Genomic DNA, 23,571 nt, shown 5'->3' with positions numbered 1-23,571 from the left:
GTTACTTTTTGATTGATCCGATTTTTTTTAAACTTTAGTTTATATAGGAAATATTTTAACTATTTCTTGAACTGCATTGTTGGTTCATTTTAGGGGATTGTAAGTAAGCATTTCATGGTAACAATTTGATTTGGTGAGGTGTACGTGGACAGAGGGGTGAGGAGAGGGACTGACGTCCTGAAGACCTTAGCTCTGTGGGCTACCGCTGTCTTCTTTGGACGACCTGTACTCTGGGGGCTCGCCTGCCAGGTACAACTGTGTGTGTGGGCAGATGATGCCAATTACAATGGTCATATGTGGTTGTTACCTACTTTAGTTGAGTGTCTGCTAAATAAGTGAAATGTAAAATGTGTGTGGGTGTTTGTAGGGAGAGCAAGGTGTCAGTTATGTTCTGGAGCTCATGAGAGATGAGCTACATCTGGCGATGGCCCTGGCAGGTAACCACTATCCATAGCTAATTAAGCTACTCTGGCCCTTACCTCCTTGTCTCTTAATTCTAGCCCTCAACTCCAATCCTTTCATTTATCCAAGCATGTGTACTGCATACTTGGAATGTCTGAAAGTGGGTGTTGCAAAAGTGGGTGGATCAACAGTGATGTGTGTAACATCAGCACTCCGTTAATGGTTAGAGAGGCCATATCCCGGTGTGCAATGGGTCAGCTTAATGTTAAAATAGCAGCCACCTGAAACAGTCGAGTGGAAACAAATCTGCCCAATTAGCTAATTCGCTTTCCAGACACCAACTTCTGTTCATCCACCCTGTTCTTTCGCCATGGCAACTTTCAGACACACTCCACGTATGCAGTTACCCATGACTGCATGTATCTGCACTGACCTGAGTTCAGAGGTGAGGGTTGAACTGTGTATTTTGTCCGCAGGATGTTGTTCTCTGGCGGAGGTTAAAAGATCCCTAGTCAGAAGACCTGAATTCACCTCCGGGATCTGAAGAGTGAAGAAGCTGAATTCTCTCACACACAAATTGGATTCCAAGGCACCAGCCATGTAACACCTGGATAAATTAATGATTTAATAAATTAGTCAATTGTAGTGATCCTCGCTGCTTTTCAAGTTTCCAAAACACTACAAATCTGATGTAATGTACTGATGAAATAACCCTCATCACCAGGTATAATTTGCAGTGGTGGGGAAAGTACCCAATTTTCATACTTGAGTGAAAGTAAATATACATTTAACAGAAAAAGACTGAAGTAAAAGTCACCTAGTAAAATCCTACTTGAGTAAAAGTCAAAGTATTTGGCTTTAAATAAGTATCAAAAGTGTCAATAATTTCAAATTCCTTATATTAATCTAACTAGACTGCATGATTTTCTTGTTTTTTTTATTTACAGGTAGCCAGGGGCACATTCCAACTCAGACATAAATTTACAAACAAAGTGTGTGTTTAGTGAGTCTGCCAGGTCAGACGCAGTAGGGATGACCAGGGATTCTCTCTTTAAGTACGTGAATTAGACCATTTTCCGGTCCTGCTAAGCATTCAAAATGTAATGAGTACTTTGGTTTCAGGGAAAATGTAAAGTAAAAAGTACATTTTCTTCAGGAATGGAGTTGTCCGATTTAAATAGTAAAGTACAGATACTTCAAAGTACTAAGTCGTTTTTGGGAGTGTTTTTACTTAAGTACCACTGATCATTTGAAGCCTCATTAAATCATGTTTCTTTCCATTATTACTGATGTTGCAGTTTGACTAGCCGTGCACAGCCATCCTTCCCAATCTTGTCTCACTGAACCATGAGCTTCTTAGGGTTTGACAAAACCTGCTCTATTGGAGAAATCACTAAGCTAGGAGACAGAACTGCCGAGTGGCGCAGCATGGGTAGGCCATCATTGTAAATAAGAATGTGTTCATAACTGACTTGCCTAGTTAAATAAACATTTTAAAAACAAATGGCAATACAAATATCAATAGTCAATCAACAGCTGGTGACTTCAGTAGACCAGCAGATGTCACTAACACACAGCTTTGACACACTAAACCTTCTTGGTACAATTGGTGGCAATGTCGAAAACGTCCCCATCGCATACACATTTAAAATTCCTGCCACACACACACTCTTGCAGAATCATGATCTTCTTTACAGACCATACTAGCAATCTAAACAAGGAGTTGATAAATACGGCAGTAGAGCAGGTTTATGGTTTAATCACATTCATCAGATACAAAACGTTCCCATGGCAATACTGAGATTAAAAATACACACTCAGTTCATTTTGGAGTCTTTCCAAACACACGTGGGTGTGTGTTCAACTTGAGTACTCAGGCGCAACAATGGTTGTGGAGTGTATTAAGTTGCAACCGTTACTTGGCGCTTGCTGAGTTGCCATGGTTACTTGGTGCTGTTGAGCACAGCGACAGTCTTCATGCCATAGTGATAGTAGCTGTAGCCTGACACAGTCGTCGTTACCGCTGTGATATACCTGCACATAAACACAGTATTACCAACACATGCAGAACAAAAACAATTAACCATTTAGAGTTTCAGAGTGCAGTGTGCCAAAACAGACTGCCTGTGGTGTGTGTCTTACCATAGGGCTTGCAGGAGCGGACTGTCTGTGTAGTGAAAGACAGGTGAGGCCAACGATGCTGCTACTAGGAAGAGCTGGATCGCTGTGTTGACCTGCACGCAAGCATACAACCCACACACACACGATTAACCAACTAGACAAACGACTGAGGACTGTTGTATGACTTTTTTTGCATGGGTATTTAGATATATGCGTGTGTTTGTGTATATATTTAGATATATGTGTTTGTGTGTGTATATATATATATATGGTACAGAAACTTACCTTGCTGAGGGTGGTGGGTTTGAGCTGCGCTGTTGTGTAGCAGGGGTTAAAAAACTTACTGAGAGTCACCTGGAACGAGAGAGAAGAGAGCAAGAGGAGGGAGCGGAAGATAATTATTATGTAGTCTAAAAAGAGCAACGCCAAAGATCTAGACGCAACAAAGTTCTGGATCCACTGCCATTCATCTCCTCGTTCCTGTATCCTACTGATGGGCAAGTGTCCGTGACAGCCCTGAACCAGCCCGCTGTGTGTGTGTGTGAGACTTACAGGAGGTGGGACAGTCTTGTATCTGACGTAGAAAACAGCCGCTATCAGACCAACGTCTCTGGCTATCACCAACGCTGTCAGGGGAGCTAAGAAAAGACATGGTCAGAGGTGCTGGAAGACCATAAATTAAACAACTAATTCATTTTTGCTTTCAAATGTGTCTTCTACATCTATGAGGATTGTGTTGACATTGTTTGGGATTATTAGCACTGTAAGAAAGATTTAATTGAATTTCGCAGCAAGGAAGGACTTGCATTTCAACACACACCTGGGATGAGCTGTGCATAGGTGAGACTGATGTAGAGAACGCTGATGAGGATTTTATCAGCCAATGGGTCGAGTGCGCTGCCCAGCGCAGACTTCTGACTGGGCCAGTTACGGGCTATATAACCATCCAGCTACAAAGACAACACACAGGGTTAACAGTGTGTAGTATGTACGTGTGTATGGTGGCGTATTATTATTAATTTATTTTTATCAAAGTACACTATATATACACAAAAGTATGTGGACACCCCTTCAAATTAGTGGATCCAACCATTTCAGCCACACCCGTTGCTGACAAGTGTATAAAATCAAGAACACAACCATGCAATCTCTATAGACAAACATTGGTGGTATTATGGCCTTACTGAAGAGCTCAGTGACTTTCAACGTGGCACCGTCATAGGATGCCACCTTATCAACAAATCAGTTTGTCAAATTTCTGCACTACTAGAGCTGCCCAGTCAACCGTAAGTTCTGCTATTGTGAAGTGGTAACGTCTAGGAGCAGCAACGGCTCATCAACAAAGTGGTAGGCCACACAAGCAATGTCAGCACAATAACTGTTATTTGGGAGCTTCATGAAATGGGTTTCCATTACCGAGCAGCCGCACACAAGCCTAAGATCACCATGCCAATACCAAGCGTCGGCTGGAGTGGTGTAAAGCTCACCGCCATTGGAGCAGTGGAAATGCTTTCTCAGGAGTGATGAATCATCTTGCAGTCCGACGGACAAATCTGGGTTCGGCGGATGCCAAGAAAAGGCTACCTGCCTCAATGCATAGTGCCAACTGTAAAGTTTGGTGGAGGAGGAATAATGGTCTGGGTGGGTCTGTTTTTCGTGGTTCGTGCTACGCCCTTTAGTTCTAGTGAAGGGAAATCTTAACACTACAGTATACAATGACATTCTGGACGATTCTGTGCTTCCAACTTTGTGGCAACAGTTTTCCTGTTTCAGCATGACAATGCCCTCGTGTACAAAGTGAGATCCATACAGAAATGGTTTGTCGAGATCAGTGTGGAAGAACTTGACTGGCCCGCAAAGAGTCCTGAGCTCAACCCCATTGAACACCTTCAGGATGAATTGGAACGCTGACTGCGAGCCAGGCCTAAACGCCCAATATCAGTGCCTGACCTCACTAATGCACTTGTGGCTGAATGGAAGCAAGTCCCCACAGCAATATTCCAACATCTAGTGAAATGCCTTATTGCAACAAAGGGGGACCAACTTCATATTGATGCCCATGATTTTGGAATTGGATGTTCAACGAGCAATGTCCACATATTTTTGGTCATAGAGTGTATTTCAAGCTGTGTGTGTAGGCAGGTGTGTGTACCACATCAGTAAATCCAGCCAAAGCAAACAGCCCAAGGGAGAGGTGAAAATGTTGCTCAGTTATCAGGATTCCCAGGACTGGAGCCAGTGCGATGCGACACACACACAGCAGGTTGGGGATAGTCCATGGGTTCTCATACTGAAACACACATAGAAAGTTTTTTTTTTTTTAAACACTGGTTGAGCAATATTTAGTGCAGGACTGTGCATTGTTCATATGACTAGAGAGTGTGTGGTTCTATGTCTTTAAAACATGCCGTGACAGCAAGGGAAACCAGCCCTAAAAGTAGACTCAGCAATATGGCATAATTTAACCTACAGTTGGGGCAACTTCCTGCACAGACATCAACAACAATGAATCTGCCAAGACTACCACTTCTTGCCACACACACCGACCTACACCACCTACCAGTTCTTTAAATTTGAACAGTCCTTGACCAAGATCAGATGGTCTATCAGCTGGCTGGGTGGTTTCCCTCAGGTCCACTCCAGGTGGGCAGTCGGCTGGGGTCTCACGGGGTTTTCCACTACAAAGACCTCTCCAGCCTGGAAACACACCAGAACTCACTGGGTACAACCTCAACCCCAAGAGAACATGAGAGTTAGACGAGGAGTGATCCGTAGGGTAAAACCTAAAGCGGTCGTCGTTACCCTGCGTCCTCTCGTGACCTCTGCGGCGACAAGATCGGGAGACGCTTTCCGTGGAACCCTTTAGCTCTTGGCCGCTAATCTCTGGGGTCGTTGGGCTGGGGATGTGCGTGTGATATTGTGTGTAGCTGGACCACTGAGCGACAGAGGAGACTCTGTTTTTAAGTCTCTGCAGCAACTTCAGTTCTACCCTCACACACACACCTGTCTGCTGCTGCTGCCGCCATGACGCAGGAATTGCCCAACACACACTTCTCGCACACACCGCGAAGTTATTTTTAGAAACCGACAAGAACATCGCGAACAAGACGCGACTTACAAACTAACCTCATTTACAACTCTTTACACACACAACTGTTTTTACACCTCTCCGCTGGTTCATATTTGTCCTGTTTCCTTAGTATCAACCAGCAGCTCTAGCCGATCAAGCCAACGTGTTCCATGTTTGCTGCCGTATTCCGCGACAGTTTTACGACGTCGTGGTATTGGTGGATATCACCAGATATATAGATACAAGCATCTCTGATGCCACTTAACACATTTCCCAAAACCCTGATTTGAAAAGTTAGCCCGTTTTGATAATTTGGGTAATTATAATCCGATAATGCAGGATGTGTCACCATTTTGGTCGTTCAGCGTGCATAATCTTACCACTACCTGCCTCATTTTCTCTCAAATGTAAAGGTTATTTATTTCACGCCTGCGTACTCAGATAAATCCTTGAACCAGTCACTTGCGCCACAGCTGAACAAACAGCGCCTAGCAGTGGACTCTATACGCAGCTGCAAAGGAATCTGCAAAACCTTGTTTTTCCTAATATTTTCAACATTTGCTTTATTTGATCAAAATGTTCATAATATTTCTAGCTTATTTATTTGATCACATTCGTCCCCAGAGCAGTTAAATTATAAGTCTTGCATAATACAAAGTCAAAATACATTAACATTGGTCAGGAATTCATATTCAAACAGATTCATTATTAATGTATTAAACCGTTATATATTAATATACAGTACCAGTCAAAAGTTTGGACATACCTACTCAAGGTGAAATTCAGTCAATCTGGAATATTTCAAGAACTTCGAAAGTTTCAAGTGGTCGCAAAAAAAAACCCATAAAATTGCTGCAAAGAAACCACTACTAAAGGACATCAATAAGAAGAGACTTGCTTGGGCCAAGAAACACGAGCAATGGACATTAGACCAGTGTAAATCTGTTCTTTGGTCTGGATTCCAAATTGGAGATTTTTGGTTCCAACCGCCGTGTCTTTGTGAGATGCAAAGTAGGTGAAAGCATGATCTCCACATGTGTGGTTTCCACCGTTTAGCATGGAAAAGGAGGTGTGATGGTCTGGGGGTGCTTTGCTGGTTGAACAGTCTGATTTATTTAGAATTCAAGGCACACTTAACCAGCATGGCTACCACAGCACTGATACGCCAATCCATCTGGTTTGCGCTTTGTGGGACTATCATTTGTTTTTCAACAGGACAATGACCCAACATACCTCCAGGCTGTGTAAGGGCTATTTGACCAAGAAGGAGAGTGATGGAGTGCTGCATCAGTTGACCTGGCCTCCACAATCACTCGACCTCAACCCAATTGAGATGGTTTGGGATGAGTTGGACAGCAGTGAAGAAGAAGCAGCCAACAAGTGCTCAGCATATGTGGACACTTCTTCAAGACTGTTGGAAAAGTATTCCAGGTGAAGCTGGTGAGAATGCCAAGAGTGTGCAAAGCTGTCATCAAGGCAAATTGTGGCTACTAAAGAATCTTACATTATTTTGATTTAACACTTTATTGGTTACTACAGGGTTCCATATTTGTTATTTCATAGTTTTGATGTCGTCTTCACTATTATTCTACAATGTAGAAAATAGTAAAAAATAAATAAAGACCCTGGAATGAGTAGGTGTCCAAACTTTTGACTGGTACTGTACAGATATACATCTCAGTATTGGAAGAATTCACGAATAAAACAACCAATTCTTTACAAAACATGTGTATTGCATTATGTAACAGCAGGTCTTTAAATTATGTTTGTGTGTTATATAGTCTGTAGCTGATACTGTCTGTGTCCTTTCTTCAGCAGGTAGCCTTGTTCATTCAGAGAACTGATGAAACCTTCAAAGTCTGCAACCTGAAACACACACACACACACACACACACAACCTTTTGAATTCCACGACATGCAACATAACAGCTGTCGTAAGACCGAAAGCAACAGACAGGGGTGTGTGTGTGGGTGTTACCTGTATGTTGAGGTCCTTGGCCAGGCTGCGTAGCTGTGTGAGGTCGTACAACATGGTGTGTGTGCGCTGAGCGTGTGTGTTGAGCGCAGTGATAAATCTCTTGGCAGTCGAACGCTGACTCATCCCAACACCCAGTACTGACCGCTCAAAGTCCAGACCTCCACTACCATCAGAGAAGGTATCTGCCAGACTGACACACACACACACACACCAGAATGTCCCCCACAGAAGTGTCCCTTTTATTTGAAGGTAATTTTATAAATCTGTTTTATCGTTCAGAAATGAAAGCACTTTATCTAGTCCTAAGAATATGTTTCTGAACACTTCTACATTAATGTAGATGCTACCATGGATTACAGATAATCATGAATGAATCATGAATAATAATGAGAAATCTTTCGAGGTATAAATATCATACCTCCCAAAAAATGCTAACATGTTTTGGGGGCATGATCTCTGTGCATCTGTAACGAACTCACCCATCATTATTCATGATTCTTTCAATACTATCTGTGATCATGGTAGCATCCATATTCATGGAAATGTGTTTAGAAACATTCTGTTCTTATTTACAATAAGTGACATTGTGGACCCCAAAAGTGAATTTGTCCAAATACATCTGACACTTTCAAAATGGACTTGATACATATAGTACGTTCATTTCTAAACGGTAAAACAGATATGTATGGAAATACCCTCAAATAAAAATACATTCTGTAATCACCCCTTAAAACATTTGATTTCAAATCCAAACTGCTTGAGTAGCAGCAAATGAAATGTTTTAGCTTCACTGTCCAAATAAATACTTAGGGGAATGTATGTGGGACAGTGTGTTACCTGTGTTTCATGATCTCCACTACGTCTTCAGCGTCACTCTTGGTGGCTGTCTCTCTGAGCTCCAGCTTCGCCCGTGCCTACACACACATAGTGACATAGTCAGGGCACAGGCTCAGGTCTGTGTGACATGTTAGAGACTTTAGGATGTGTTATGATCAAATTCCATGTGTGTATTTGAGTGAGTGTGTTTGCCTACCTCTGTGAGGCGGATGAGGGACTCCAGCTGGCGTGTGGTGATGGGTGTGCTGTCGACGGGGTGTGTGTGTGAGCGTAGGGAGAGGTAGAAGTCCTGGAGCGTCTGGGCAGCGGCGGTAGAGAGTGAGGGATGAACGTAGCGACGGGCATAACCAACATATTTTCTCAGCAGGGAGTGGGGGATGGGGTCTACACACTCCCCTGGACACACCTAACAGAGACAGACTCAATGTCAGAAATTCCATATATTTTGATAAAGTACTTTGGTATTTGTGTGTGGGTACCTGCAGCCGGTCAGAAAGAGGTGTGTCGGAGGGCTCCAGCAGCGAGCTCTGTGATTGATGGTAGTCTCCTCGTGTAACCACGGCACCTGAAGCCCCTCCCTTCCCTGACCTGACGGCCATGACATGTTCCGACAGCCGGCGGTCATGCGACTCATCAGGAACATCCAATAGGAGGAAGACCACGTCAAACCTCGAAAGGAGGGCACTGCCCATCCTACACACACACATACACAAAATAAGTCAACTTGTACCTACAGTGTAGCATAAGCTAAAAATGAAAGGTGAAAAGGTGTGAGTCTACTTGAGGTTTTCGGAGACCGTCTTGGCCCTGTTGTAGTGTCCTCCAGCAGGGTTAGCAGCAGCGATAACAGAGGTTCTAGCAGGTAGGGAACACACCAGACCAGCCTTAGCCAGACTGATGGTCTGCTGCTCCATGGCCTCTAGTAACGCTTGTTGCTGATGGCCCAGCTTATCAAACTCATCTATACAGCACAGCCCTGACACAAACACACAAATGGCACAGATAGGTTGGATGATGACAGGTTGGATGATGACAGTTGGGATGTAAGCGCAAACACCCCTACCTTGGTCTCCTAGTACCAGAGCTCCAGCCTCGAGTGCGTAGTCTCCAGAGCCGGCGTCTCTGGACAGAGTAACGGTCAGCCCTGACGTACTGGTAGTGTTACCACACACATAGATCCCCCTGGGAGCCACATTACACACCGCCTACACACACACACACACACACACAGTTACAACAGCTAGTTTGAGGTTGGCGTGTTTTTAAGTGTGTGCATGTTACCTGTAGCATCTGACTCTTCCCAAGGCCAGGGTCTCCCACCACCAGTATATGAGGGTCTCCTCTGATGGGAATCCTGTTCTTATCATCAGCGTGCTTCTGACTGCCTCCAAACAACGCTAAGGACAGGCCTGCTTTTACTAGCTACACACAAACAAAACACACTTTTTTTAAAAACATGGCCACAGCTTACCTGAAACAACATGACCAATGAAAACTAGGCTTACTCACCAGGTGGCCATAGATGGCTGGACACAAGGAGCTGGAATACAAATCACATCAGTCACTCACAATATATAACAAAAGCACTATATTAGTATGGTAGTGTCACAGTAGTATTCTGTGTGTGCGTGTCTTACTGTACGATGAGCTTCAGTAGATCAGGTTGGCTGTGTATTTCCTGGATGGCATACAGCTCCTTCAAAGAGAACTCTATCCCCGATGACCTTTCACCTCCAGATGACCCCTGACCTCCAGCCTCCTTCACTTTCTGACCTTAATTAAGAAGAAACTTGATTGTCCACACAATTTGAAAACACTTCATTGTTTGTCCTCCCAATAACATGAGTAACAACTACACAATAACAGACCTTTAGCTACCTTTAGAGTTGCTGACGGAGTTGGCCTCAATGTAGAGCAGGAACATACACTTATCCTTCTTCCCCCTGCTGCCGCCTACACACACCACACAAAACACACACACACACACCTCATCAATTACTCAGACAGCGCCAGTGATGTTAACAACTACGTGTGTGTGTGTGAGTGAATACCGTCGTCTTGGCTGACTCGGACTGTTCCAGTAATAGTAACGGTGTCTCCAGGGACCGCACTGTCACAGAGGTCAGAGGTCAGGTGACATTCCACCGTCCGAGGGATCCGCCCTGCCTCCCTCTGCTCTCCTCCAATCAGCTCCTGGACCCTGGGACACCATGGGAAATAGTTTGCATACACAGCTTCAGTCCCAAAACACTTTCCCCTAGCCCATACACCCTAGACACAGACCCCTAGCCCATACACCCTAGAAATGTATGGAGATCTAAGAAGATTGGATAGGTATATATAAGCATTATAAATAATAGTGGAATTACTTGATATTCTGCCAGTCAACAGTGAGGGTGAGAGGGGAGCTCCTGTTGGGGACGAAAGAACGACTGCGACACTGTGGCTGCACACACTGAAGAAACACACACAATCAGCACACATACAGCCTGTGGTTCAATCCAATGTAGGTTGTAATGAAAGTGCTCTGTGGCAAGGTGAGTGTATGTGTTGTACCTTGGTGGGCGTGGTAAACTTGCCGTGTGGCAGGGTGAGTGTGTGTGTGTGTGAGCAGCCGGAGCAGGTGAAAGCCAAGCGTGTGCAGAGTGGTCTGATGTTGCTGACACGTACCACGGTCCCCCTCACACACACCAACCGACCAAACACACTCGCACGCAGCGTCCTCAGGGCTGTCAATGGCTCATAGTTATACAACCTGAAACAAACACACAGTTATACAACCTGAAACTGAGTCAGAGAGAGACCGTGAGAGTGTGTGCGTGTTTTACCTGGCGCTGATGTGGGGTATGTTAATGATGGGTGTGGCTCCCCCAGAAAGCCCTTCCCCCTGTAACTCTGCAGCGTGTCTCTCCAAGTCCATCGTCAAAACCTGACACACACACACACACACACATTAAAATACATAGACACAACTACCTTCAGTGAAGCGTATGTGTATATGTACCTGGTGTATGGCGAGGCCCAGACAGTTGAGGGTGGTCTCTGGTTGTTCTCTCAGCTGATTGGACAGGTCCGGAAGAGCCATACACACCTCCTTATCCTCAACAAGAGCCTTATAGTCCACCAACACACTGCCCTGACGCTCAATCTCATCCTACACACACACAAACACACACACACAAATTAAGCTTGCCCACTCATCAAAGGCTACTATTTTTTAGAGGTTAAAACAATGTGCAGAAATCTCGTTTTTGTCATCTTACTTTGTCATAGAGGTGTATCTGTGAGGTGAAGTACTGTTCAAACACTTTGATCTTCTCCACATACGGAGAACTATCTATGAAACCTTCATACAGGAAACACACACAAATAGATGATCACAAAAAAATAGGTATATAGACAATACACACACACATTAAAATACAAACACACAACAGGAGGTCTGTGGCACCTTAATTGAGGAGGCCAGGCTTGTGGTAATGGCTGGGGCAGAATAGGTGGAGCGGTATCAAATACATCAAACACATCACTTCCATGTGTTTGATGCAATTCCATTTACTCCATTATTATGAGCCATTCTCCCCTCGGTAGCCTCCACTGATACACACCTACCTTCAGTGAAGTAGAGGGCCCAGCCTTTATAGGGAGAGAGTCTGTCCAGAGTGGTCTGAGACACACGGGACTGAGAGGACCCTAGAAAGAGACGGCAAGAGAAAGAGATACTGAAGCCTCCACAATGGAGTCAGTGTTTTCCCAAAACCAAGGGTTGGAAATCATTGAGGGGGTTAAGGCATCTTTAGAGGCTTGTAAGGGGCTAGTCTTACCTCTAACTGTCCCTTATCTCTAACCAGGCTAACTGTGTGGTGTATGTGTCTGACCCATACCTCTTTGAGCACTGGGGGGGCGTGAGTTTCCTCTCCATGGTCTTCCCCTCCATCCCCCTCCTCCTCCCCTCCATCCTCCCCTCTGCCCTCCTCTGCAGGAGCTGTGAGCAGAACCCTCTCCACTCATCTTACACCTGGAAATGAGAGGGATACAATAGAGAAATATAGAGAGAATGTAGAGAAAGAGAGGTAATGGGGATGAATAGGGATAGCTCATTCTGAAGCCATCCTAACATCCTGAACATTTGTAAAAACATTGGAGAATGGTGCAAAACAGGCTGAAGTTGCTAATGAAGATAGTCCTCACTCTAATAATGCCTTGTTCCTTGTTGGAGTGTTTCATGGAGAAGGATGTGTTTTTGGTAGATCCATTTGCGGTCAACAAGATGGTGGAGGACACACTGGGAAAGGTGGAGTCAAAGTGACCAGGAGTGGTATTGTATTGATTGTTGTTAGAAGAACAAAATGAAAGTGCATTGTGTCTTGGGGAATTATCAGAGTATTTAGTAGAACGTTGTCATTTTCTGATCTGGGCACCGGTAAAAGGTGTCATCTCTGGCGTTGCGTTGGAAATTGAGGATGAAAAACTAAAAGCAGAATGTGACTAGGAGTCGAATGAACCGTATGGTGAATGGAAGGACAGAGGAAAGCCTATCGGTGCTTTTGTTATTTGATGAAGAATCTCTTCTGACATGTAAAGCTGGGGTATATGAGATAAGTAGTGAGAGCTTATGTGAACAGACCTTTGCAGTGTCGTAATGTAAATAAAATGTTATGTTTGGCCACTGGCAAGCGTGTGCAGAAGGAATAAATACGGTATGTTGTGGAAGAGTCAGTGGAATCACGTTCCTGTGTTCCCTGTAAGGGTGAAGAAGGTCGAAGTAGCAAGAATCCGAGCTGTCCACCAGTTCCCCTATGCAGAGGCAGTGCAAATAGCCGAAGGAAAAAGTTCAAATTAGGAAGAAAAGGCGATGGATGCTCCGCGGACCGCCATAATTCAGGAGAAGAGAAGAGATGACTAACCTCGTTAACATAACTCGTTTAATAGAGGAATATGACGCAATTAACAGTCAATTCAATAGCTAACGTTGGCTGTTATATAACGACAGCTAACTTAAGTCACCTGAGCTAGCTAACTCACAATGTATGGTGAAAAGTTACCACCTAGCTTAACTATCTTCAGCTACCTCACCTGCTACTAGAATAGCTAAATTAGTTAGCTAGCTAACGTTAGCTACAATCGTGGAGACAAATGTTTCTACTCACCCGAGTTGCGTAACTGGGAAACAAACGTCACTTCTAAAGACAAACTTTACAGGATAATTGATACTCTTTGGTTACGTTTCTTTCATAAGCTAAATGTGCAATGATATTCTTAACTAGCTAACGTTAAAGCAGATATATAAATATATTCCATATATTTTGCTAACAGTTAGCTAGTTAACAAAACGACAGCTTCTGTATTCAGTTTATGATGGTTCTGTTTATTTTATTTTTTAGCTTTGGCGCAATTTCGAGGCAACTTCCGCTTCTTTGCAGCGGAAGACCATACCAACAGTATAAACAAATACTAATCATAGTTTTGTTTTAAGTCTTGTATGAATACCTTTCTAACATACTTGTTATAGGAGCTAGCAGAAAATATAAATGCAGTATGATTCGTACGAAAAAAAGCGTACTGGATTAAAACGTGCAATTTTCTCCAGCTCGCTAGGTGGTGGTGATGCACCAAGACTGAGGAAATCAGAATATATAGTCACACAACCGAGTAAGATTCTCTCTCATCAGCACCACCTCTCAGCATCCATTCCCAGCTAAACGGATTCTCCGGAATATTTGTTTTTACCTTGTCGACGACACACACACAGCCCAAACAGCGATGGATACCTCCGGGAAAGAGAAGGAGGCGATGCAGCTGATGGCTGAAGCCGACAAGAAGGTCAAATCCTCCGGCTCATTCCTGGGGGGGATGTTCGGGTGAGATGAGATGCACTGGTTTCCTTGTTCAAGTCAGTGTAGGAACACGAGCGCTGATTCAGTAATTCATCACGGAGGGGGGAAGGGTCGATGCGTTGCATGACATTGGACAAAAAAATCGCGAGTGTATTGGTGATGTAGCTGTATGATGATTAGGCCTACAAGAATGTAAATGTTTTAAAAGTGTCATTATGCAGTAGTGAGGGGGATAATGTCGGGCCTGTTTGTCGCAGACAGTCAGGCCTCTGCCTTGGGGAGATCTGCAGTGTTCTGGTCATCTGACTGCAAATTGTGAACATTTACTGTTTTAACCACCAGGATATCGTTGCTCATTACATATGAAAGGGTAATGGCCTATTATATACACTGCTCAAAAAAATAAAGGGAACACTTAAACAACACAATGTAACTCCAAGTCAATCACACTTCTGTGAAATCAAACTGTCCACTTAAGAAGCAACACTGATTTACAATAAATTTCACATGCTGTTGTGCAAATGGAATAGACAACAGGTGGAAATTATAGGCAATTAGCAAGACACCCCCAATAAAGGAGTGGTTCTACAGGTGGGGACCACAGACCACTTCTCAGTTCCTATGCTTCCTGGCTGATGTTTTGGTCACTTTTGAATGCTGGCGGTGCTTTCACTCTAGTGGTAGCATGAGACGGAGTCTACAACCCACACAAGTGGCTCAGGTAGTGTAGCTCATCCAGGATGGCACATCAATGCTAGCTGTGGCAAGAAGGTTTGCTGTGTCTGTCAGCGTAGTGTCCAGAGCATGGAGGCGCTACCAGGAGACAGGCCAGTACATCAGGAGACGTAGAGGAGGCCGTAGGAGGGCAACAACCCAGCAGCAGGACCGCTACCTCCGCCTTTGTGCAAGGAGGAGCACGAGGAGCACTGCCAGAGCCCTGCAAAATGACCTCCAGCAGGCCACAAATGTGCATGTGTCTGCTCAAACGGTCAGAAACAGACTCCATGAGGGTGGTATGAGGGCCCAACGTCCACAGGTTGGGGTTGTGCTTACAGCCCAACACCGTGCAGGACGTTTTTAATTTTCCAGAGAACACCAAGATTGGCAAATTCGCCACTGGCGCCCTGTGCTCTTCACAGATGAAAGCAGGTTCACACTGAGCACATGTGACAGACGTAACAGTCTGGAGACGCCGTGGATAACGTTCTGCTGCCTGCAACATCCTCCAGCATGACCGGTTTGGTGGTGGGTCAGTCATGGTGTGGGGTGGCATTTCTTTGGGGGGCCGCACAGCCCTCCATGTGCTCGCCAGAGGTAGCCTGACTGACATTAGGTACCGAGATGAGATCCTCAGACCCCTTGTGAGACCATATGCTGGTGCAGTTGGCCCTGGGTTCCTCCTAATGCAAGACAATGCTAGACCTCATGTGGCTGGAGTGTGTCAGCAGTTCCTGCAAGAGGAAGGCATTGATGCTATGGACTGGCCCGCCCGTTCCCCAGACCTGAATCCAATTGAGCACATCTGGGACATCATGTCTCGCTCCATCCACGTTGCACCACAGACTGTCCAGGAGTTGGCGGATGATTTAGTCCAGGGCTGGGAGGAGATCCCTCAGGAGACCATCCGCCACCTCATCAGGAGCATGCCCACGTTGCACCACAGACTGTCCAGGAGTTGGCGGATGCTTTAGTCCAGGGCTGGGAGGAGATCCCTCAGGAGACCATCCGCCACCTCATCAGGAGCATGCCCAGGCGTTGTAGGGAGGTCATACAGGCACGTGGAGGCCACACACACTACCGAGCCTCATTTTGACTTGTTTTAAGGACATTACATCAAAGTTGGATCAGCCTGTAGTGTGGTTTTCCACTTTAATTTTGAGTGTGACTCCAAATCCAGACCTCCATGGGTTGATAAATTTGATTTCCATTGATAATTTTTGTGTGATTTTGTTGTCAGCATATTCAACTATGTAAAGAAAAAAGTATTTAATAAGAATATTTCATTCATTCAGATCTAGGATGTGTTATTTTAGTGTTCCCTTTATTTTTTTGAGCAGTGTAGGTACAGAAGTCCAGAAAGGACATACTGTATGAATAAAGATTATGTAGTGGTTATGTAGTGTATATCATGATCACAACATAACAAAAGTTGTTTTGTCGAGATCACAAGATACACTCTACAAATAGGAGTGTGAACGTATTGATGATGGATTGACAGTATGGCTGAGGTGGAAAACATTAAGTGGATCAGAGCATATATTTTTTTATTGATTGCTACACTAAGTTAGAATGTTAGCAAGCTAAATGTTCCTTGCCTAAATGCACATGGGGCATTTAAGCCCTGAATGATGTCTGACAGCAGCACTGTCTCCAAGGCTGTGTTCCACCCCCAGGACCACAGTCAATCGCATGCAAGCAATAACGCAGCCAACTTGGCTAGTCTTGTGAGTGAGCTAGCTAGCTAGGTAGTCTTGTTACCTAGCTTGCTAGCTAGCTTGTTATCTGTGCAGGTTGTTAGCTTGCATAACTGATATGCATATGATTGTAAGGGACACTTAATGTTTTTATGGATAATATTTCAATTTACAGAGCTTGATCAGATTCAATAGCAGCTTCAGAGGCTGATAAATCAGGATTCTGCCTTCTAGGCTTTCCCAGGTAAAGCTCCTTGCAAGCAGATCAGCATTCAGTGCATTATGTATATGATCAAGAGTGGTTGCACTCTATTCCTGGCAGGCTGATCAGATTCAATAGCATCCCCAGAGGCTAATAAAATTAGCCTTAAATATGAAGCTGCTATTGAATCTAATCAGCCTGCCAGGAATAGAGCACACCCACTCTAGGTTATATGCATCAGCCTATAAATCTAATCTGCATGAAAGGAGCCTTACCTATGAAACAGCCTACAAGGCAACATCCTGACTTATCAACCTCTGAGGCTGAAATTGTATCTGATCAGCCTGTCAGGAATGGAGCTTACACACTGTAAATTTAAAATATTATCCACAAAACATGAAGTGTCTCATATAATTAAATAACAGTTATGGAAGCTAACAAACAGCATAGATAGCAAGCTAGCTTGTTATCTAGCTAGCTAGCTCACAAGACTAGCCAAACGCATGCGATTGGGTGCGGCATGCAGCCTGGTAGACTACCTGTCAGGCATCGTTCAGGGCTTTAATGCCTCACGAGAGCACTGAGATCAATGCAGCCACAGGGCTCCTTGATGAGGTTGTTATCATGCATCTGAACAAATGAATGGATGATCAATGGTACTTTTGATTATCTCGTGATTTCAACAAAACAACTTTTGTTATGTCATGATCACGAGAAAATTATCTTTTGATCTTGACAAAACAGTTTGTAATGTACTGTAATGATCATGAGATAAATAAGTTGTGATCTTTAGATAACAAGATAATACTTTTTTTATTCATACAGTATGTCCTCTCTGGACTTCCATATAGGCCTATTCTGTAGAACAGACATGGCTCTCTGACATGTAGAGTAGGCCAGCTCTATTCATGAGATTTTCTTTAGTAGACAACGTTCAGTTTGTATCCTCCTGAATGAGACCCAGTAAACACAAACACACATTGTCTGACGATGTCCAGGTCTATAGCTCATATACCTGGCAGTTTATAACCATGTGTGTGTGTGTGTGTGTGTGTGTATTTCAGGGGGAGTCACCATAAAGTAGAAGATGCATGTGAGATGTACGCCAGAGCAGCCAACATGTTCAAGATGGCCAAAAACTGGACTGGTGGGCCTCACACACACACACACACACACACACACACAGCTGAAATAATATCGACGTTCCATAGACATGATAATTATGTTTGTGTGTGTGTGTGTGTGTAGCTGCTGGTAATGCGTTCTGCCAGGGTGCCCGGCTCCACATGCAGCTGCAGAACAAACTGGACTCAGCTACTAGCTTCGTCGACGCAGGGAACGCTTACAAGAAGGCTGATCCTCAGGGTAGGAACACGTATCTACACCCACTCACTCCAAAACATACTAGACTAGAGGGCAAAGCCTCCCTGACATCTGGGACCCTCCCCTTTGATATTAGTCCCTAATAGTAGGTAAAGTATGCTTTTGTCTTTGGTCTCTCTCTGACCCTCTCTGGTGGGAAAACCTAACCTCTCTTACTCTCTGCTCCCTTCATATATCTCCCTGCCCCCTTTTCTCTTTCTCTCTCCCCTCTTTCACTCCTCCCTTTCCTCCTCTTTCTTGTAGAGGCTATCAACTGTCTAAATGCAGCCATCGATATTTACACTGACATGGTAAGCCTAGTACAACCCTTGAGCCCTGACCTCTAATCCCTAACCTGTGACCTCTAACCATACCACTTTCATCTTGAACCTGCTTCACCCGTTTCTATGTGCAATTGTGCATGTACTGCGTGTGAAGGGGGCTATGTTTTCTAGCCATCATCGGCTGAGACCGCCGATATGAAGGCTGATACAGTATGTACTGTATATTCTAGTGATTCTGTATCAGCGTTGTTGCAATCGACATGTTATTCTCCATTTCTGTCGTAATGATCCACATGTGTATTACAGGGTAGGTTTACTATTGCAGCCAAACATCACATCACTATCGCAGAGGTGTATGAGTCTGAGCTGGTGGACATAGAGAAGGTACGGAACACACACAAAACGTGCACACACACACACGCATACACACACACAGAACTCCATATGAACAATACTTTATGTGTGTGTCTCCTGTTGCCCAGGCGATCGCCCACTATGAGCAGGCAGCCGATTATTATAAAGGGGAGGAGTCCAACAGGTGAGTCTCCTGTGATGTTTAGTATAAATGAATACTATACCATTCAGTTATGCTACCCTGTACTATTACTCAAATGCTATTGTATTATACTACTCAAGTACTTTCTATCATAGAGATTAGGGAGAGGGAGTTGTCATGAGGGGTTCCCCAGGTCTCTATGCTGGGACCTGTGCTGTTCCTTCTGTCTCTCGCTGTCTCTCTCCTCTCTCTCAGTTCTGCTAACAAGTGTCTGCTGAAGGTGGGCCACTACAGTGCTCAGCTGGAGCAGTATCCGAAAGCCATTGAGATCTACGAGCAGGTGTGTTTTGCCTGCATTTTAAAACCCTGAAATGTGATGATCGGTTCTCTCTGAGGGATGTCACAGTGATGTAATGGTGTGTGTGTCAGGTGGCCACCAATACCATGGACAACCCCCTGCTGAAGTATAATGCCAAAGAGTACTTCTTTAAAGCCTCCCTCTGTCACTTCATAGTGGATGAACTCAACGCAAAGGTATTATTATTATCATCATTATTATTAGTGGTAATTGTTCTCTTGTTTTGAAGCAAGACACACGGAGTAGACACATTCTTCATATTATTCCAACGGAACCGAGGGAGTACCTGTCAGTTATTAGTGATTGTGTGTGTGTTTTGTGTTTTTTATAGCTGGCCATAGAGAAGTATGAGGAGATGTTTCCTGCTTTCGCAGACTCCAGAGAGTGCAAGCTGCTGAAGGTAGACAAGATGAGCGCCTTTGTGTGTGTGTAAAATACTTCACGCTGCTCGTTTAACAGCATAGCTTCCTTCTTCACGAGCCCACACCCATCTCCCCCTGTCTGTCTCTCTGTAGAAGTTGCTGGATGCCCATGAGGAGCAGAACTGTGAGGCGTTTACTGAAGCTGTTAAAGAGTTTGACTCCATCTCTCGTCTGGACCAATGGCTCACCACCATGCTGCTCCGTATCAAGAAGACCATCCAGGGAGATGCTGGAGATCTCAAATAAAGAGAGATAGAGGGGTGGGTTGGGGGAGGATACAAGAGGGAGGGATAGAGAAAAAGATGGCTAGATAGAGAGATGATGGAGAGAGGATGGACAGAGAGAGAAGGAGAGATGAGGGAGAAAGGGATGGAGGGAGAGATATAGGGTTAGGGCAGTGGGGTGAAGGGAGACAGGTCTCTATGCGTTTGATGTGTTCAGTGTAAATAAGTCCATGGCTCCTGTAGTCTATCGTGTCTTACCATACCTTTCCTCACACTCCTGTCAAAAACGTTAGCAGTTTCAACTTAAAATAGGAGTTACCCAGCTGATGTAAAGTTACATCAACTTATCAAGTTGAGTTGACAAAACCAGGGAACAAATGATTAGATACATTATAGTATACAAGTTCATACAACTTTATATTTTAGGTCAGTGGGGTACACTTACACTCATGTTTTTAAGTTGAAAGCCTTTTACAGTGCATGTCACACTTAACCTTCCTAACCTCTCCACTGAATGTCTTCCCTTGTTTGGGCCCTGTATGTTCATGTTTTAAAGTGTAGGGCTGTACAGATAGTGTGTGAAAAGGTGGAGTGTGTGTGTGTGTGTGTGGCACGCACACAATGTATCACATTGAAGCCAATATATCTGTGCCAGTGCTGGTTGCTGTTGTTTTTGTTGTTTTGTGTGTGTGTGTGTGTGAGAGAGAGAGAGAGAAACAACCAAAGGGACACCCCGTTCTATTCATTCTATTTCTATGCTCCCCTCAGATATGTTTTCCACCCCTAGACACTTCCCCTAACCCGCTACACACTTATGATCTGAAAGGATTGGATAGGTATAAGCACACACATATCCAATCCTCTCAGGTCTACACATGTGTTAAGGGTCAGAGGTTACAGGGTTAAGGCCAGAGATTATGGGAAGTGTCTGTAATGTAGTGTGTGTTGCTGTGGTGTGTGTATTCCTCTCAGCATGTTGCCATGGTAATGATGTGTGTGTTCAGTGTTGTGTGCAGTCAAACTACAGGTTATCACACATATCTCTATGTTCATGAATTACCACACGTTTGTGCAAAAAAATTTACTAAAAATAAAACTTCCAACAAACTTGCATTTGCTGCGGTGTGTTTGTGTGTGCTTGTGTGAAAGAAAGCGAGAGGGGGGAATATTGTATCTTTCTGTAATCAAAATCAATGTAAAAAAGTAATATATTTAAAATGATGGGAATTTTCGTGAAATCAAATAACAATTATATCTAACACTGATTTTCGTAATTGTTTGCACGTTTGTCAGACTAGGACTACAAACAAAACATTCCGATGTTGTTTTTAGAAAAACGCGGTATTTGTTATCAGCAACGTTCTATTGGCAGTTCGTTTCTGGTTGTTTGTTATTTTGTCTACCCTGTCTATTAATCACGGAAGATATTTAACTTTATATATTTCATATAGGTTACTTTTAGATAATTTTATCACATGGACATTCAGGAAGTGTCAGGATCACCTGAGAGCATCCGTAAGTCACCAGATCGCTATATGTCTTACAGTCTCTCGAGCGGTCCTTTTGTATCACGCAGCCAACCGGTGGGTGTGTCCCGCCCTCCCCTCCCGTCCCGCAACGTGGGGAACTACCTGTTGTATGATCCGCTGCAGGAAAACGTACTCAGAGCTGCGAATGCTCACAGCGGCGAGGAGTTGGTGTGCAAGGTCTGTGGATTAAAACAAATATATACAAATATTTATTTTTGAAAACATGGTGCTCAATCACCTACTCTTATCTCTTTTCCATCTCAATCGTTGGCGCCATCTTCTAGTCTCTTCTCTCTTTGTCTCCTTACTCCAGCCTTTCCACATTATCTCCTCTTATTCCTGCAGTGCCAACATGCTCAACAGAAACAGAACCCTCATGTACAGTAGGCATGTGTTCTTATGTAGGCTGTGCAAACACAGTTACACCATAATGCAGATCTTGTCTTATTGGTTTCTTAGGGCCTCAAAAGTATTTCTGAATTCCAGTTGTTCCATCTATAATATTGGCTATTGTAGAATCTTTATGACTTCTCAACAGTGTTCCTGTGTTCTAGGTGATTCCTGTCTCTCGGTACCGGGAGGTTCTGTGTTCGTACTACTGCCTGCCCCCCCACCCCAACATAATTGAGATGCGTGATGTGGTTGTCGGGGACGCCCATGCCTATTTGTTCTTCCCACGTTCCTACGGGAACCTAGAGGTGATGCTCCAGGCCCGGCGGCTACCAGAGGACACAGCCAGATACCTGTTCCGCCAGCTGGTGTCAGCTGTGGCACATTGCCATAACAATGGACTAGTGCTCAGAGACCTCAAGCTGAACAAGTTTGTCTTCAAGAACAAGGAGAGGTGTGTGTGTGCAGAGCAGCCTGGTGACCTAGAGGCCGGAGAGGGAGCATACGTGACAAATAGCTTCTTAGCAAAGAACAATTTCTCAAGCAAAAATTTTGCTAGGACTATTTGGGAGTGGTCTGAGTAGGAGGGGAAAACTGAAAACTAGCTGTTATTGGCAAAGAGGTTTGGAACTCTCTTTGTTATTGGTCTATTAACTAATTTACCGCCTGTTGATGTCACCAGGCAGGCCAAAACTCCATCCCACCAAAACAGGCTGAAATGTCAGGCGCTAAAAGGGCATTGTCATAATTGTCACAATATTATTCCAACCTCATAGTGTGGAAATATATATAAATATAGGAAAATCACATTTTTGACTGCACTGGGCCTTTAAAGTTAATTTCCTGCAATTCTACACATTCTGCCATTGGGCAGCAATTCTACACATTCTGCCATGACTTATGCCATGTTATTGATATCTGAGTGACTTACTAAATCAATGGGGTCCCCCTGGCGGTCAGGGACCCTGGGCACATGCCCTGCGTGCCTGTATTCGGCCATGATTAATACACATTTAGATAGCTGGCTAGACTAATTTACCAATGTAAGAATTGTTAGCTGACATGGCTAATTGAGTTACTGTCAGTGACTGACATACTGTAACAAGAGAAAAACTGCTGATGCACAACCAATTTTGCTCGATTTTGAAATTGCATCTTGTGTATTCTACATCTTGTGTATTCTAGTTGAGATCCCGACTGAGTTTAATTATTTTTGGTCGGGCCCTATTTGTGTGTGTGTGTGTCAGGACCCTGTTGATGCTGGAAAGCTTGGATGATGCAGTCATAATGCAGGAAGGAAACACCTCCCCCTATTACAGCCCAGGACATGGGGACATCTCTGGCAGTTTGTGGGTCTGTGCTCCAGCTACAGATGTCTGGTCTCTGGGAGTGATGCTCCACACGTTGCTATTGGGCTGTTACCCTGTTGGGGCTGGACTAACCCAAGAGGGGGCCTTACTAACCTCGCAGGCTTGCTGTCTGATACGCTCAGCCCTGCATTCTAACCCCAACCTCCGCCTCTCTGCCTCCGAGCTTCTCACACACCCCTGGATGTCCACACATGCACAGGCATACACACAGGCACATACACCAGATCAGACTGTACCTACCTGACACATACACACACACAATATATATATATATA

General features: G+C 44.3%; 4 protein-coding genes across 10 annotated transcripts; 2 read left to right on the top strand and 2 right to left on the bottom strand.

Annotated features, from left to right (window-relative positions):
- Nucleotides 1-2,141: 2,141 nt before the first annotated feature.
- On the bottom strand, nt 2,142-5,985 carry crls1 (cardiolipin synthase 1). Of its 2 annotated transcripts, XM_021574179.2 has the most exons (8): nt 5,326-5,985; nt 5,084-5,220; nt 4,676-4,813; nt 3,344-3,473; nt 3,076-3,161; nt 2,809-2,877; nt 2,545-2,636; nt 2,142-2,436 (listed from the first exon to the last, which is right to left on the bottom strand). In XM_021574179.2, exons 1-8 carry the CDS (start codon nt 5,618-5,620, stop codon nt 2,346-2,348), a joined length of 1,038 nt encoding a protein of 345 aa, XP_021429854.2. In that variant the 5' UTR covers nt 5,621-5,985; the 3' UTR covers nt 2,142-2,345. The 2 variants fall into 2 exon arrangements, with proteins under 2 accessions (XP_021429854.2, XP_021429853.2); XM_021574178.2 differs by having other exon boundaries at nt 5,084-5,984.
- Nucleotides 5,986-7,101: 1,116 nt separating this feature from the next.
- On the bottom strand, nt 7,102-13,856 carry mcm8 (minichromosome maintenance 8 homologous recombination repair factor). Of its 5 annotated transcripts, none has more exons than XM_021574174.2 (20): nt 13,559-13,832; nt 12,600-12,693; nt 12,293-12,426; nt 12,021-12,101; nt 11,672-11,754; nt 11,413-11,562; nt 11,237-11,337; nt 10,965-11,163; nt 10,778-10,863; nt 10,460-10,608; nt 10,287-10,361; nt 10,046-10,181; nt 9,918-9,948; nt 9,690-9,830; nt 9,189-9,613; nt 8,888-9,101; nt 8,605-8,814; nt 8,409-8,485; nt 7,572-7,761; nt 7,102-7,459 (listed from the first exon to the last, which is right to left on the bottom strand). In XM_021574174.2, the coding sequence occupies exons 3-20, from the start codon at nt 12,417-12,419 to the stop codon at nt 7,367-7,369; spliced, it is 2,568 nt and encodes an 855-aa protein (XP_021429849.1). In that variant the 5' UTR covers nt 12,420-12,426; nt 12,600-12,693; nt 13,559-13,832; the 3' UTR covers nt 7,102-7,366. The 5 variants fall into 5 exon arrangements, with proteins under 5 accessions (XP_021429849.1, XP_021429850.1, XP_021429848.1 ...); XM_021574175.2 differs by lacking the exon at nt 12,600-12,693 and having other exon boundaries at nt 9,189-9,384; nt 9,472-9,613; nt 13,559-13,828; XM_021574173.2 differs by lacking the exon at nt 12,600-12,693 and having other exon boundaries at nt 13,559-13,831.
- Nucleotides 13,857-14,046: 190 nt separating this feature from the next.
- On the top strand, nt 14,047-21,118 carry LOC110497802 (beta-soluble NSF attachment protein). 2 transcript variants are annotated; one of them, XM_021574176.2, is made up of 10 exons: nt 14,047-14,269; nt 17,926-18,008; nt 18,110-18,226; nt 18,488-18,534; nt 18,814-18,891; nt 18,990-19,045; nt 19,259-19,343; nt 19,433-19,537; nt 19,693-19,761; nt 19,877-21,118. In XM_021574176.2, the coding sequence occupies exons 1-10, from the start codon at nt 14,172-14,174 to the stop codon at nt 20,027-20,029; spliced, it is 891 nt and encodes a 296-aa protein (XP_021429851.1). In that variant the 5' UTR covers nt 14,047-14,171; the 3' UTR covers nt 20,030-21,118. The 2 variants fall into 2 exon arrangements, with proteins under 2 accessions (XP_021429851.1, XP_021429852.1); XM_021574177.2 differs by lacking the exons at nt 14,047-14,269; nt 17,926-18,008; nt 18,488-18,534 and having other exon boundaries at nt 18,119-18,226.
- A 261-nt stretch (nt 21,119-21,379) lies between these two features.
- LOC110498575 (tribbles homolog 2) lies at nt 21,380-23,571 on the top strand. Its single transcript, XM_021575231.2, has 3 exons — nt 21,380-21,713; nt 22,091-22,380; nt 23,174-23,571. Exons 1-3 carry the CDS (start codon nt 21,483-21,485, stop codon nt 23,538-23,540), a joined length of 888 nt encoding a protein of 295 aa, XP_021430906.2. The 5' UTR covers nt 21,380-21,482; the 3' UTR covers nt 23,541-23,571.

Source organism: Oncorhynchus mykiss, chromosome 19 (genome assembly GCF_013265735.2).
Source record: "Oncorhynchus mykiss isolate Arlee chromosome 19, USDA_OmykA_1.1, whole genome shotgun sequence".
Lineage (NCBI taxonomy): Eukaryota > Metazoa > Chordata > Actinopteri > Salmoniformes > Salmonidae > Oncorhynchus > Oncorhynchus mykiss.
This window is presented reverse-complemented; position numbering and strand designations above follow the sequence as displayed.

Excerpts from the sequence above, each read along its gene's own strand:
- crls1 (XM_021574178.2), bottom strand. The coding sequence starts at position 5,620 with ATGTTCTTGTCGGTTTCTAAAAATAACTTCGCGGTGTGTGCGAGAAGT. Across the intron at positions 4,814-5,083 it reads TGTTCAAATTTAAAGAACTG|TATGAGAACCCATGGACTAT; the intron begins GTAGGTGGTGTA and ends TGTGTGTTTCAG. Across the intron at positions 3,162-3,343 it reads CTATGCACAGCTCATCCCAG|CTCCCCTGACAGCGTTGGTG; the intron begins GTGTGTGTTGAA and ends GTCTTTTCTTAG.
- mcm8 (XM_021574174.2), bottom strand. The coding sequence starts at position 12,419 with ATGAGTGGAGAGGGTTCTGCTCACAGCTCCTGCAGAGGAGGGCAGAGG. Across the intron at positions 11,563-11,671 it reads AGATACACCTCTATGACAAA|GATGAGATTGAGCGTCAGGG; the intron begins GTAAGATGACAA and ends GTGTGTGTGTAG. Across the intron at positions 10,362-10,459 it reads CCGAGTCAGCCAAGACGACG|GCGGCAGCAGGGGGAAGAAG; the intron begins GTATTCACTCAC and ends TGGTGTGTGTAG.
- LOC110497802 (XM_021574176.2), top strand. The coding sequence starts at position 14,172 with ATGGATACCTCCGGGAAAGAGAAGGAGGCGATGCAGCTGATGGCTGAA. Across the intron at positions 18,892-18,989 it reads AGCTGGTGGACATAGAGAAG|GCGATCGCCCACTATGAGCA; the intron begins GTACGGAACACA and ends CCTGTTGCCCAG. Across the intron at positions 19,046-19,258 it reads AAAGGGGAGGAGTCCAACAG|TTCTGCTAACAAGTGTCTGC; the intron begins GTGAGTCTCCTG and ends CCTCTCTCTCAG.
- LOC110498575 (XM_021575231.2), top strand. The coding sequence starts at position 21,483 with ATGGACATTCAGGAAGTGTCAGGATCACCTGAGAGCATCCGTAAGTCA. Across the intron at positions 21,714-22,090 it reads GCGAGGAGTTGGTGTGCAAG|GTGATTCCTGTCTCTCGGTA; the intron begins GTCTGTGGATTA and ends CCTGTGTTCTAG. Across the intron at positions 22,381-23,173 it reads GTCTTCAAGAACAAGGAGAG|GACCCTGTTGATGCTGGAAA; the intron begins GTGTGTGTGTGC and ends TGTGTGTGTCAG.